The sequence below is a fragment of the Antechinus flavipes genome, chromosome 5 (genome assembly GCF_016432865.1).
Source record: "Antechinus flavipes isolate AdamAnt ecotype Samford, QLD, Australia chromosome 5, AdamAnt_v2, whole genome shotgun sequence".
NCBI classification, from domain to species: domain Eukaryota; kingdom Metazoa; phylum Chordata; class Mammalia; order Dasyuromorphia; family Dasyuridae; genus Antechinus; species Antechinus flavipes.
In genome coordinates this window covers 162,613,465-162,629,457 of record NC_067402.1, presented here as the reverse complement: position 1 = coordinate 162,629,457, position 15,993 = coordinate 162,613,465, and the positions used below count along the sequence as shown (strand labels likewise).

The following is a 15,993-nucleotide window of genomic DNA, read 5'->3' as shown; positions in this document are numbered from 1 at the left end:
TTTCTTGGTGGGTAGGAAGTTGAGGTAAAAAGGAAGAGAAAAATACTTATGTATATTTATATCATTGTTAAGGGAGGCATTTACCTTTTTGGGGGGAGGAGGAAAAAAAGCAATAAAATTACTCATTTTTTCCAGTCTTCCAATTAATTTTTTTATTTGTTGAAATAGGTCCAAATTTGCCATTTTACAGACAACACATAACAAGCTTCTTCTTGAACATAGTAATGTACTGAAAACAATTGAAGAACTAAAAAGAAAAGAGGTATTTAAAGGAAAAAGGCAATTTACAGAGAGTAAAGAGGAATATGAGTCTTTATGTGTATTGATTGTGCATGTGAAATAGGTCAATTATTATAAATCTCAGCAAAGACATTTAAATTTTGCATCAAAATTATTTTTAAGTTATAATTTTTACTGATTTCTGTTTCATATGTGTGTGTGTGTGTATGTATATATAAATGATACTTCTGATCTACTCAATGATATTTTAATATTTCTCACATTTATGATAAATGTATGGTCCATCCCTATAGACTCCTTGTGATCAGTGTCATGCATAGTGAGAGCATTAGCTGGGATTAGTGCTTTTGATTTCTGTAGAAATTGACCTGCTGTTGATTGCCCAAATTCATATAGTACTTTGATTAAGCAAATTCCTGTCATAGTATTCTGGTTTAGAATATATCTGCTTTATTTTGAGGAAGATTTTTTGTTGTTGTCAATCTCACCAATTTATAAATTTAGTGATTTTCATTAGCTCACTAGAGTTGTAGTACCTTAACTTGTTTGGCCCCTTTTAACATTAAAGTGTATTCCTTTTTTCCCCTACTGATTACACAAAGAAATTACATTGTAAAATTATATGAATCAGTTACATCCTCAGTCAGCTTAAAAGTATCTAACCATTGTGGTTTGGTTTGGTTTATATTTTCTAGCTTGAGATGAAATGTTAAATCCTACCAGAAGCCAAGAATCCTAAGTTGGTATTCACTGATATTTCTAAGAAACTGGGAAAGAAAAGTTGGCAGCCTTATTAGTAAGGGGCTGAATAAATGAAAACCAGTAATTTTTTTCACATATATTTTGTCTACTATTTGACTAAAAGGTATTTTATGGTTTCAATATTTTCTCTTCAATTAATTTTTTATAACAGGCAGAGAAAGTTGACAGGTCAGTGATGAAGGAATTAAATGAAAAGCTTGATTTAGCAGAGAGAGCCCTGGCTTCCAAGCAGTTGCAAATGGATGAGATGAAGCAGATTATTGCTAAGCAAGAAGAAGACTTGGAGACCATGGCTGTCCTCCGGGCTCAGGTACAGATATATTTTATACTTGTTTAAATTTAGGCATCACTTAAACAAATATGTATTTCACTGTAAAATAAAACTAATAATGTAATTACTAATATATGGTACTTCCATATGTCTGTTGTCATTGTATTTTAAAATCAAATAACCATATTGTCAATCTTTAAAACTTAACCAGACTGATTTTTCTCCCTATTAGTAAGGAGAGGCAACCCTTATCTTTTCCATTCCCTTAGTACATACTAATATTGAAAAAGTCCCTAAGCTTTTCAGTAATAGAATATGGAATACTCTCTTTATGATTCCTGTTCTTAGTAGTAAAAAACAAAAAACAAGTCATGTTATCTAATATCAAATATATCTAAATATCTAAAAAGAAAAAGCATATCTAATCAGGAGTGTACAGTTATACAGTTAACCTGGGGATCCCCAGAAGATCAAATGTATTACAAAAATTAGGCGTTCTTTTTGTAATTTATTGGAATAGCCTGCTGAAGCTAACTATCTTCACTAGATCTCTTTGATATCATTAACAAGAACATGTTATAGAAAGGCAATTTTAATCAAAAGTTTTTTAAGATATGTTTTTAGCATGATTTAAACTTCCAAGTCTAGCTTCAGCTTTGGAAATCAGAATATCAAAACTCTGTGACAGGTAACAGTTGTAAGAGACCAACCCCATTGGAATATGAGTAACAAAAAGTTGCAAAGTCTCTTCAAGGACATTCTTCACATTATTGCCTTCAGTTTACTGTCGTCTTATGTTTAGGCTAGTAGACTTTTTATTTTATTATTTTAGAATTTTTAAAAATATTAAATTAGGAGGAAAGTTTTGTATAATTAATAGCTTTCATAATTATCTTTTAATAATTCTAAAGCTATTCTATAATAATTGTATCATTCTATATTAAAATAAAGTATAAATATACTATTATTCCATAATAATTCTATAGGAAACAAATAAGAAAAAAAGTAAAGGCTATTTGAAAATACAAGGAAATTGGTACAGATGTACTATGTAGGTACTGAAAATCTTAGTGAAAATCGTCATTTACTTTTTGTATTTTGTATTTCTTGTCCTTTCATATAATTTTTAGAACTTAAAGAGCTTTCTCTTATTGTCATTCTTTTAGACATATAGTCTTATTTCTTAGATTTTCTTTTCTTTTTCTCCTCCCTTTTAAAATATTTTATTTATTTTATTTGGCCAAAATCTCCCATTCTACCCCTTTACCCAATTGAGAACACAAGAAAAAGATAACCTATTACGAACATATATAGTCAACTGAAACAAATTTTCACATCCTCTTCTCTCCAAAAAAGCTTGTCTCATTCTGTATTGAGTCCTTTACCTCTATATTATGAGGTGGATTGCATGTTTCATCATTTGTATTCTGGAATTGTGATTGGTCATGATGCTGATAAAAAATAATAAAAAATTATCCCATCACATATCGTGACTTATTCAACTATTCCCCAATTCAGCCATCCCTTCAATTTCCCATTCTTTGCCATCTCAAAGGATACTTAAGTGTTCAGGTTTTTTTTATTTTTGCTTAGAATTAATCTCCTTTATAGCCTAGCTGTGTCAGATCTAAAGCTATTATAAAGCAGCAGTTATCAATATCATTTGGTATTGGTGAAAAAGGTTAGGTACACAATAGTCAGTGACTATTATCAAACTACTTTTTGATAAGGCCAAAGATAAGAACTCACTAATTGACAAAAATTACTGGGAAAATTGGAAAATACTATGGGAGAAACTAGGCATAGATCAACATCTTACATTCTATACCAAGATAAGGTTGAAATGGGTTCATGATTTAAACATAAAGGATAATATTATAAGCAAATTAAGAGAGCAAAGGATAGTCTATCTGTCAGATCTTTGGAGAAGGGAGGAATTTATGGCCAAAGAAGAACTGAAGAGCATTATGAAATAATGAAATGGAAAATTTTGATAACATTAAAATAAAAATTTTTTGCAAAAAACAACAACATTAACTAATGCAGCCATGATTAGAAGGAAGGCAAAAATTTGGGAAACAATTTTTACAGCCAGTGTTTCTCATAAAGGCCGTATAAGGGAGCCATCCTGCTGTCTTGGAATCAGGACAATGTGTGTTCATAGCTTGTAACATAGACAAGTCATTTAGCCTCTCTGAGATTGTTTCCTTATCTGTAAAATGGACACAAAATATAGTACTAATAATACTTCACAGGGTTGTTTTGAGGTTGGGAGTTCAAGTTGGGTTTTTGTCATTCAAAAAAAGATAATGTGTGTAAAATGTTTTGAAATTTTAAAATGTGATATAAATGTATTGTTTTTGTTACTGGCTTTTAAAAAATCAACACTAAAGTTGTGTTTTTATTCCTCATTGTGTCATGAAAATTATGTTCTGTTCTCAGAAGTTGGATTAAGAGAATGTAAATTCAGGCAGAACCTACTAAAGCTTGGAAGAGCTTTGACTTTGAAAGCAAGATTAAATATGTATCATAGAAGGAATTTAATAGGGATCCTTTTTATGTCTTTATATAATATTATAAATAATTAATATTGGAATGTTTGGTAGAATTCATATAAATCCATTTTTTTCTTTTATTGTTCAATTTCTTTTTCTAGGATTGATTTTTAAATCCTATTTTCTGAGCCTCTTAATCTGCATATTGTATAACTATTCACACATTTTATATAAATTATTATTACTGTTAGTTCGTAATTGGATAATGAAAAAAATCATTTATTTTTAACATTTTTTTTAAATTTTGAGTTCCAAATTCATTCCCTCTCTCATCTATCCCCCACTGACTGAGAAAACAAACAATATCAGTCACATGTTTAGTTGTGCAAAACTATTTCCATATTAGCCATATTGCAAAAAAAAAAAAAAAAAAAAAAAAAAAAAAAAAAAAAAAGGCAACAAAAAACAAAGAAAGCTAGAAAGTTATAGCATTTATATCACTTCTCTTCCTAGAGGTGAACAACAATCTTTGGAATTGTCTTGGAACATGGTATTAATCAGAATAGTAGCCATATCTTTCACAGTTGTTCATCATTATAGCATTACTGTTACTGTGCATGATGATCTTCTGATTCTTCTCATTTCCTTTTATAAAAGTTCATACAGATCTTCCTATGTTTTTCCTGAAACCACACCCCTTGTCATTGTCCAATAAGTACTCCATACAATCATTATGCTGCAACTTGTTTAGCCATCACTTCTGATGAGCAATTCTATCATCATATAAAAAGAGGTACTTATAACTATTTTTGTACAAATAAGTCATTTTCCTTTGGTCTCTTTGGTACACACCTAGTAGTGGTGCTAAATCAAAGGATATGCACAATTTCATGGCAATTTGGACATAGAGCCATTTTTTTGCTTTACATACACAAATTTGACTCAGAGGTTGGTGGCAGGATCCTATGTCAGCCTAGGCAAAAGCTCACTGAAATCCCTTATTTTGATACTGTGTATTTGTCTCTGTTTCAAGTATGTCTCTTATAAACAACATAGTTTTGGATTCAGGCTTCTAATTAATTCTGCTGTCCATATTTGTTTTATGGGTGAGCTCATCCTATTCACATTTAGTTAGGACTCAGAATTACATATTTCTCTCAATTAGATTTTCTTCTGTTGATCTTTCTCTCATTTTTTTCCTGTCCTTCCACAGAAGTTTGTTTCTGATCACTGATTGTTTTAATCCATGCTTCCTTTTATCATGCCCCTCCCCCAATAGCTTCTTGTTCTATTTCCCTGTTATACTGTGTGTGTGTGTGTGTGTGTGTGTGTGTGTGTGTGTGTTATCATTTTCCCACAAAGGAACCAACAGTTTTAACTTTATTAAGTCCCTTATAATTCTCTTTCATGTTTACCTTTTTATGATTCTTTTGTTTCTTGTTTTTGCATGTCATATTTTCTGTTCTTTTTTTTTTTTTTAAATCAGGAATGTTTGAAAGTCCTCTATTTAATTAAATATCCATTTTTTTCCTCTGAAGGATTATTCTGTTTAGCTAAATAAGTTGTTTGTAATTTTCATGCCTTTGTCTACTAGAATTTCATTACCTAGGCCTTCTGCTTTTTTAATGTCTTCTAAATCTTATGTGATCTTGGCTATGGTTCCATGATATTTGAATTGTTTCTTTTTTGGCTGCTTGCAACCTTTTTTCCTTCACCTCAGAATTCTGAAACTTGGTTATAATATTCCTGAGAATTTGGGGACCTTTTCCATGTGAAGATTGGTAGATTCTTTCTATTTCTAATGTATCCTATATACCTAAGATATCAGGGCAATTTTCCTTGATAATTTCTTGAAATACAATGTCTAGGCTTTTTTTTTGACCTTGGTTTTCAGATAGTCTGTTATCCAGGTCATTTGTTTTTTCAACAAGATATTTGTCATTACTTCAGTCAGAAGTGCTAGTGCCTGCTTTGAGCTAGGACCAGAACTTCAGCTGTTTTTTGACTGACCATAAGTGTTCCTCTCTATCCTGGTACTGTGACCCAGAACACTTGTGAGCACTAGTTACCAATCAGTGCCTCAATTTTCTCTTTGGCAAAATGAGCAGTAGAAAGAAATAGCAAACCACTTTATCTTTGCCGAGAAAACCCCAAATAAAGAAGAGTCAGAGATGACTAAAACAACTGAACAACAGCTTTTGAGCTGTACTGTCATCTGTTGTCCTCCCTGTTCTGCTCCAGTCTTATTTGTGAAGGTGTTTATAGTCACTTGGCAATGTGCTGAATTGTTTGTTTTGTTTTTTCCCCAGGCAAAATCCGTATATAGTTTCAGGGTAGGGGTCAGAAGGAAACAACTCAACTACCATTACTTATCATACCTGCAATAAGAAAAATGTAAAAAAGACCTCATTGGGGCCATCTCTGCTAACCTTTTCTATCAGATATGTTTTTATGCCTTATGTTTTTTACATCTGCTGTGTTTCTGTTACTCATCCTCTATTCCTTGTTTTCTCTAACACATTCCCCTTCAGTGTACCTGCTCCCACCTTTTTTAATTGGATAATATGAACTTCAGATTACCCTTATTAACAATAGTTTCTTAATTTAACATTTGATAAGGAAGGGATAATAATGCATGGTATATTTTTCCCCTCCTTTTTTTTTCTCTTCCCTCCCTTATGTTTCAGCTTACTTCCAAGGAGATTCAAATCTACTCTTTTCTAACCCTCTATTGTTCATCTTCCACCTAAGGGTCACCATAGTGGGGCATGCAATGTGGAATAAGGCTTTGCCTATTTGGGGAACAGTTTTATTTTGTTTTGTTCTGTTTTCTTAAACTGGGCAGCACTATCTTCAGATTCAAGTTGTGAAGAAAAATATAGATTAATGTTTTCTAACAAAATAGTGATTACTTGGGAAGGGGAATATAATATATACATATATTTGGGACTATACATGTTAGATATACATTTTTCTCCTTGGGAACCTAAAAAGGGGTCTTTGACTGCAACCTCAATTTTAGTACATCTTGTTAATTTTCTTTGAAATTTTCTATTCTTTTACTCAAAAATTCTTTAGAATTATGTGTTAGTCTCAACTAATTTTTAATCATTTCTTCAAATTTCATGGCATTTGTGGTATATAAAAGATTAAGATCTGTTTGCATTTACACATGAGGTTTATATATCTTAATACATGGTCAGTTTTTTTTAATAATAATAATTTTTTTAATATAGCTTTTTATTGACAGAACATATGCGTGGGTAATTTTTACAACATTATCCCTTGCACTCATTTCTGTTCCAACTTTTCCCTTCCTTCCTTCCACTCCCTCCCCTAGATGGCAAGCAGTCTCATACATGTTAAACATGTTAAAGTATATCCTAGATACAATATATGTGTGCAGATCCATACAGTTCTCTTGTTGCACAAGAAAAATTGGAATCAGAAGGTAAAAATAACCTGGGAAGAAAAACAAAAATGCAAGTAGTCCACATTCATTTCTCAGTGTTCTTTTTTGGGTGTAGCTGATTCTGTTTATCATTGATCAATTGGAACTGAATTGGACCTCCTCTTTGTCAAAGATATCCACTTCCATTAGAATACATCCTCATACAGTATTGTTGTTGAAGTATATAATCATCTCCTGGTTCTGCTCATTTCACTCAGCATCAGTTCATATAAGTCTCTCCAGGCCTTTCTGAAATCATCCTGCTGGTCTTTCTTACAGAACAATAATATTCCATAACATTCATATACCACAATTTACCCAACCATTCTCCAATTGATGGGCATCCATTCATTTTCCAGTTTCTAGCCACTACAAACAGGGCTGCCACAAACATTTTGGCACATGTGGGTCTCTTTCCCTTCTCTTTGGGGTATAACCCCAGTAGTAGCACTGCTGGATCAAAGGGTATGCACAGTTTGATAACTTTTTGGGCATAATTCCAGATTGCTCTCCAGAATGGTTGGATTCGTTCACAACTCCACCAATAATGCGTCAGTGTCCCAGTTTTCCCACATCCCCTCCAACAATCAGCATTATCTTTTCCTGTCATCTTAGCCAATCTGAGAGGTGTGTAGTGGTATCTCAGAGTTGTCTTAATTTGCATTTCTCTGATTAGTAGTGAATTGGACACCCTTTCATATAAGTAGAAATAGTTTCAGTTTCATCATCTGAAAATTGTCTGTTCATATTCTTTGACCATTTATCAATTGGAGAATGGTTTGATTTCTTATAGAGTCAATTCTCTATATATTTTGGAAATGAGGCCTTTATCAGAACCTTTAACTATAAAAGTGCTTCCCTAGTTTATTGCTTCCCTTCTAATCTTGTTTGCATTAGTTTTGTTTGTACAAAAGCTTTTAAATTTGATATAAAAATTTTCTATTTTGTGATGAATAATGATCTCTAGTTCTTCTTTGGTCACAAATTCCTTCCTCCACAAGTCTGAGAGATAAACTATCTTATGTTCCTCTAATTTATTTATAATCTCGTTCTTTATGCCTAAATCATGAACCCATTTTGATCTTATCTTGGTGTACGGTGTTAAGTGTGGGTCCATGCCTAGTTTCTGCCATATTAATTTCCAGTTTTCCCAGTAGTTTTTGTCAAATAGTGAATTCTTATCCCAAAAGTTGGGATCTTTGGGTTTGTCAAACACTAGATTGCTATAGTTAGAAATCTATACTTTTTCCTGTATAGGAGGAAACTTTGTCCTGTGAACCTAATCTATTCCATTGAACAACTAGTCTATTTCTTAGCCAATACCAAATGGTTTTGGTGACTGCTGATTTATAATATAGTTTTAGATCAGGTATAGCTAGGCCGCTTCATTTGATTTTTTTTTTTATCCGTTCCCTTGAAATTCTTGACTTTTTGTTCTTCCAGATGAATTTTGTTGTTATTTTTTCTAGGTCATTAAAATAGTTTCTTGGGAGTCTGATTGGTATAGCACTAAATAAATAGATTAGTTTAGGTAGTATTGTCATCTTTATTATATTCACTTGGCCTATCAAAGAGCATTTAATATTTTTCCAATTGTTTAAATCTGACTTTATTTGTGTGGAAAGTGTTTTATTATAGTTTTGCTCATGTAATTCCTGACTTTCCCTTGGCAGATAGATTCCCAAATATTTTATGCTATTGACAGTTATTTTGAATGGAATTTCTCTTTGTATCTCTTGCTGCTGGATTTATTGGTGATGTATAAAAATGCTTAGGATTTATGTGGATTTATTTTGTATCCTGCAACTTTGCTAAAGTTGTGGATTATTTCTAAAAGTTTTTTAGTTGATTTTGTAGGGTTCTCTAAGTATACCATTATATCATCTGTGAAGAGCGATAATTTAGTTTCCTCATTACCTACTCTTAATTCCTTTAATTTCTTTCTCAACTTTTATTTGCTGAAGCTAGCATTCCTAATACAATATTGAATAGTAATGGTGATAGTGGGCAGCCTTGTTTCACTCCTGATCTTATTGGGAATGGTTTCAGTTTATCCCCATTACATATGATGCTTACTGACGGTTTTAAATATATGCTCCTGACTATTTTAAGGAAAAGTCCATTTATTCCTATACTCTCAAGTGTTTTTTATTAGGAATGGATGTTGGATTTTTATCAAATGCTTTTTCGGCATCTATTGAGATGATTATATGGTTTTTGTTAATTTGGTTATTGATATAGTTTTGCTAATTGATATAGATTTTGCTTAATTGATATAGATATGCTAATAGTTTTCCTAATATTGAACCAGCCCTGCATTCCTGGTATAAATCCTACTTGGTCATGCTGTATTATCTTGGGGGTGATATTTAGTAACCTCTTTGCATTAGCAAAATATTTTACTTAAAATTTTTGCATCAGTATTCATTAGGGAAGATTGGTCTATAATTTTCTTTATCTGTTTTCAACCTACCTGGTTTAGGTATCAGTACCATGTCTGTGTCCTAAAAAGAATTTGGTAGGACTCCTTTAATCCCTATTTTTTCAAATAGTTTATAAAGCATTGGAGTTAATTGTTCTTTAAATGTTTGGTAGAATTCACAGTATACATGGCCAGTTTTATAGAGGTACAATGCATAGCTGAAAAGTAATTCCTAGATATCTAGTGAGTCTTAACTTTTCTAAAATTCTTTCTTGTTTACTCTTTGGTTATATTTATTTAGATATGAAAGGGCAAAGCTAGACCAGTTTCAAGTCATCACTTAATACCTCCATTTCAAATACATTGCTATAAGAGAATATTAATTGTCTTTTATTCTGTTGATAAGTTTTCATTCCACTAAGATTTAATCAACACCACCTGTTAGAATACAGAGATTTCTTGGGGCAGAGCTAGAACAAATTATGCTGAATGTTCAAATCTTTTTGCCTTCGCTAAGCGTTTTTACTTATGTAAAATTAAAATGAATTTCAAAGGCAGCTTTAAAGGGGAAAATCATTTAAAGGGAAAAACTATTAGTTTTACAATATATCACTCCCTGTAATTCACTCAACTTTTAAAGTATTTAAATGCTGTGCCATTTGGTGCATATGTAGTAAATATTGATATTCTATGCTATTTTAATGTGTATGCAATTTTCTTTTGAGTCTTTAAGTACACAGAAAAGCAGTGAATTGAATTTTTTTGTTGTTGTTGTTAACCAGATGGAGGTTTACTGTTCTGACTTCCATGCTGAGAGAGCAGCAAGAGAAAAGATTCATGAAGAAAAGGAACAACTGGCATTGCAACTGGCATTTTTACTGAAAGAAAACAATGTTTTTGAAGATGGGAGCAGGTAAGAAAGTGAAAGGCAGGCTCTGAAATGTAGACTTGAAATAGATTGCAATACAGACTTGGAGCTTGATTCTTTATTCAGCAGAACATTCTATTCTGTATTAGAAAACTGCTTTGTTTGAGTTTGGAGAGACATAATAATATAGTTCTATAAGTGCTGGACTTAGAGTATCTAAGCTTGGGTTTGATTCCTTCCTTAAGCACTTACTTTGTGATAATGTTTAAACCCTTTAGCCTATCCGAGCCTCAGTTTCTGTAAAATACTGATAATACTTTTACAGGTGACACAATGGATAGAATATCCATCAGACTCAGTCAGATTCATGTTCTTGAGTTCAAATTTAGCTTCAGATACTATGTGACCCTAGGCAATTAATTTATCCCAGTTGTCTCAGTTTATTCATCTGTAAAAGGAACTAGAGAAAGAAATGGCAAACTCCTGCAATATCTTTACCAAGAGGGGTAGCTAGGTGGTGCAGTAGATAAGAGTACCAGCCCTGAAGTCAGGAGAACCTGAGTTCAAATATGACCTCAGACACTTTAACACTTCCTAACTGTGTGACCCTGGGCAAGTCACTTAACCCCAATTGCCTCAGCCCCCACTTCCCCCCCACTCAAAAAAAGGAAAAAAAAAAACCTTTACCAAAAAAACCTCAGCTATTATGATTGAGAAGTAGGACTTGAAACCAGGTCTTTCTGACTTCTGACTAGATCGGTGTCCATCATTCTGTTTGTTATTTGATTCCTTGATGTTATTGCAATCTATTTGATTTTGTTAGTTACTTCTATCTTTTAGAATGCTAGCAAATCACTATGTGCTAATTTTTATTCTTAGCAGACAGTCTTTGATGGAACTGCAAAGCCGTCATGGGGCCAGATCAACAAATGAACAAGACCAACAACCCTACCTTGTTCAGAGAGGTAAATTCTTAAATTCATTATTTTGTTTCAATAAATGAACAAGACCAATAACTTTGTTCAGAGAAGTAAATTCTTAAACCTATTACTTTGTTTCCATAATGCACAGCATAATATCCATGTGAGTTACATGGATATTATGTGAACCCTAAGCAGTGGCTTTTCTCAAAGAATATATTTGTTAACCAGGAAAGCCACATCTCTTGTCTCACACCTACTATTTAAAATTTGGTAAAATGAATTTCAGTGGCATCTCAGAGGATTATCACTAGAATGTTGTCTACCAGATAATGAACAATGATTTTATTTTTATCTTTTAAATCATAGCAACTCATAAAGATGGTCCTTTAATTCATGGAGGTGCTGCAGTCTTAGTTTATAGAAGGAATACTCTAATTAAATTACAGTTAATTTGAAGTAGCAACTCTAAAAAGCATTAGTTTTCTGAGTTTGGGGTTAAACTTAGGGAAGAAAGACTTATCATACCTGTTTTGTAAATTCTGCTAAACATTGCTGAAAGTCTATCATGTTCAGTGCACTAGAGAAATACAAAGGCAAATCTCCCCATGTTCTCATGGAACATATATTTTATTGAGATAAGTAGAAGAGAAATGTAATCCAGAAAATAACCAAATGATAGCTGAAAGGTAATTTAAAGATGATCACTAAGAATCCAGAAGTCCCATTTTAAAATTGTGTATTAGCTTTTAAACTTTTTTCTTGGCAAAGCTAGACCAGTTTCAAGTCATCACTTAATACCTCCATTTCAAATACATTGCTATAAGAGAATATTAATTGTCTTTTATTCTGTTGATAAGTTTTCATTCCACTAAGATTTAATCAACACCACCTGTTAGAATACAGAGATTTCTTGGGGCAGAGCTAGAACAAATTATGCTGAATGTTCAAATCTTTTTGCCTTCGCTAAGCGTTTTTACTTATGTAAAATTAAAATGAATTTCAAAGGCAGCTTTAAAGGGGAAAATCAATCACAAATACAACTTGAAGTATTTTTATAGAAGGTGGTAAGGGAAGGGAGGAAAGTGTGCATACATATGCATGCACCTCTGTGATTGTCTAATATATTAGTCCTTTTAAAAATCATGTAATTAATAACACAAAGGTAATTGTACAAAAAAAGGAATAAAACAATAAAAACATTATGTTGCCTAGTATCTTAATAGGAGTCAAACGTTATAGAAAGAATTCTTTTTCAAGTACAAATTGGGCTAAATGATCTCTGAGATCCCTTGCAACTCTTAAAGTTCTGTAAAATTGACAAAAGGATGAATTTGCTGTATTTCCCTCCAACCTCATCCAAAGTGATAATCCCTTTGACTGTGCTTTTCTTTGGGAGTGAGGAAGAAGAAGGAATGGTAAAGGTCAGATGTGTGGGATTTTCAGCGTGGTAACTGCAGAAAGAGACATTTGATTATCTAATGGTAGTGGAGTTTGCCTAGGGAACTGAAAGGTTAAATGACTTACTCATGGCTTTACAACTTACATGTGTTCAGCATGTAAATCTAAGCCTCCCCAGCACTAAACCAACTCCTTGCCACATATACAATATAAAATGTCTACATCAGTATATGCCAGTTTGTATGTTGTTCCAATTCTACTGACCTCACTTCACACCATTCACATATTTCTCTATTTCCTGGTATTCATTTTTTTCAGGGTACTATATTTTCCCAGAGAAATGTCATAATTTATTAATCTTTTAGTCATTACACATCTAAATTGTTTCCTAGTTATTTTAACTATTTCCTAAGTTATTCCTAATTATTTTCTAGTCAGAACTCAAAATTCCAGTTGAAATACAGAAGCAAGGTATTATGCTGCTTTGTAAAATAGGTTTTTTTTCAGCAGAAACTTTTGAGCCAAGGCCAGGTGACTCTCAGGAATAAGAGATACTTTATGTACTACATATGATTTTTCCTGTAATGTGTGCAGCTAATGAAACAATTTCAGCTATAAGTCAGTGAACTGATGGAACCTTTTTAAAAAGCACATATTGTTGAATCCACCAAAAATTGCTATTAGAAATTTGGTTACATGTGCTAATGAGTAATAAACTTTAAACTTAAGCTTATCAAATGGTATGTTTTAAAAAAAAAAAACCCTACTTACAACAAATAATTCATAAGATGGATGCTTTGTTCACAGGAGCTGATGATAGAAGCTGGCGGCAGCAGCAACAGCAAAGGAATATTCCAATCCATTCATGCCCTAAGTGTGGAGAAATTCTGCCAGATATAGATACGTTGCAGATTCATGTTATGGACTGCATTATATAAATGTTGATGTTCCATCTCAAAACGAAACAAAAAAATCCCCACCCTTTCTGGTAAATGTTGACTTCATCCTCTTAAGAATGGTACCTTTGTGTGTTTTTCCTCAAATATTTTGCCCATTACATTTGTTTTAGAAGAAAGAAAAGCTCCTCTGTGTTAAATGAGTCACTTATTGTCCATAAAGGATTCCATTTAAATGAGCTTCATTTTTTTCTGTTCAGTTTATGCCAGCTTTGCACCCTGATATCTGGATAAATTAATGTAATCAAAAGATAAACTTCATTGATCAATTTAAAGCACTGTAATGAGCAGAAAATATGAAGTGATTATAGGTTTAATCAAGAAACAGACTTCCCTGTTTGAAATGTTTCTAACAAACTGATCAGTTCGTTTTATTCATCATCCATTAAAAATGAATCCTTTTGGATTTTTTTTTTTTTGCATTATAATTTACTGTAGCTAGAGTAAGCATACTAAATTTTTTTGGTATGCTTTTTATTTGGGCACCATGCGCTTTAATTTGACATAGGGAAAATAAAAATTGTGGGCATATATGAGGTAGATAAGTGTTAAAGTTTATTTGATTTTATGAAAGAGTTCATGGTGTAAAAATGTTAACTTTGTTTTTTAGTTATTAAGCACAAATAGGTTTGTACAGTAGATGCTTATTCACTTATTGACGAGGACAGATGTTAATTCATTTTCTTAAATGATGAAGTTACATCTTAAGAGTCTTGAAAACAAAATGATTGCAAAATAAAACTGCTTATCTTATAGATTTTTCTTATATGTACATTGACTAATTTCTTAATATACATTTTCTGTATTAAATTATATACATATAACTAGCTATCTGTATTTGTTTGCTTAATTCTCTGTACATGACAATCTCATTCTCGGAGGCCAGTTCTCATACTTAGATTGCCAGTAGCTACATTCTGGGATAAAGTGTTTAGCTGTCCTTAAGTGAGTCCAGTTCTAACTGGCCAGCATGTTTTGAGCCAGAGATGAAAATAAAATAAGCCCAAGCCTGCCACCTCACAGACTAAAAATAAGACAAAATTAACATGTTCTATCTCTTTTATATCATCTTGGGTTTCATTTTCATGGTGTATGGTAGGAAAACCATATTCTTCGGTACAAGCTGGCCAATTCAGATTTATAAGCTTGGTTGAATCAAGGAGCAAGTGGTGGGCCCAGATTTTGGAGATTGAATGTCTTGTTTGAGGAATATCAAGAGGCCAGTGTCACTGGACTGAAAAGTAAGCAGAGGGGAGTAAAATTTAGTAACACTTGGAAGATAGGAAAATGCCAGGTTGTGAAGTGTTTTAAATCCCAGACAGAAGAATTTCTATTTGTTTTTAGTTGACAGGGAACTACTGAAACTTTTAAGGAGGGGAATGACATGCTTAGACTTTTTCTCTAAGAATACTATTTTGGTTTTTATTTTCAAAATATAAGCAAAGAGTTTTCAACATTCATCCTTGCAAAATTTTCTCCCTCCCTAAACAGCAAATAATCCAGTATATGTTAAAACATGCACAATTCTTCTATACACATTTCCACAAAAAATACTGTTTGGGCAACTGTGTGGAATATGAATAGAAGAAGGAAGATATGAGATAGACCAATTTGGAGGCTACTGTCCAAGGGAAAGATGATAAGAATTTGAATTAAGATGGCACCTGTGTTAAGTAAAGAAATGGAGACACATGCGATAGATGATGTAGATGTAGAATCAATAAGAATTAAGAACTGATGGAATAGGTGAGGTAAGGAAGAGTTAAGAGTCAAGAATTACTACAAGACAGTAGATTTGGAAAAGAAGAGAACCCAGGACAGAACTCTCAGGTATTCCAAGTAGAGGGATTTATGCTGAACAAGGTGAGGGAGCCAACAAAATAGATCAATCAGGTAGAGAAAGAGGAAAGAGCAGTGTCAAGAAAACCTACAGAGAGGTTATTCAAAAGTACCAAATAGTACCGATATGTTAAATGAGATAAGAATAGTGTCAATTAGCATCAGATTTGGGAATTTTTTGTTTGTTCTAAGAAGCAATCAGGGTTAAGTGGCTTGCTCAGGGTCACACAGCTAGTAAATGTCAAATGTCTTAAGAACAAATTTGAATTCGGTTCTGCTGAGATCAGGATAGGTGCTCTATCCACTGCACCACTTTACTGTCCCAGATTTGGCAACTGAAAATAGCTAACATTGGAAAGGGCAAGGCA

At 32.6% G+C, this 15,993-nt stretch overlaps 1 protein-coding gene across 4 annotated transcripts in view; it reads left to right on the top strand.

Moving 5' to 3' along the window:
- The window catches only part of OPTN (optineurin), a 39,385-nt gene extending 24,770 nt beyond the window's left edge, over window positions 1-14,615 (top strand). For 2 of the 4 annotated variants that reach the window (XM_051961424.1, XM_051961422.1), the window contains 5 exons: window positions 169-262; window positions 1,154-1,312; window positions 10,424-10,554; window positions 11,392-11,474; window positions 13,638-14,615. In XM_051961424.1, coding sequence (XP_051817384.1) covers window positions 169-262; window positions 1,154-1,312; window positions 10,424-10,554; window positions 11,392-11,474; window positions 13,638-13,768 — 598 coding nt within the window. In that variant the 3' untranslated portion in view covers window positions 13,769-14,615. Of the gene's footprint in view, window positions 1-168; window positions 263-1,153; window positions 1,313-10,423; window positions 10,555-11,388; window positions 11,475-13,637 lie in introns of all 4 variants that reach the window. The other 2 variants (XM_051961423.1, XM_051961421.1) reach the window with 1 other exon arrangement.
- Window positions 14,616-15,993: the final 1,378 nt, after the last annotated feature.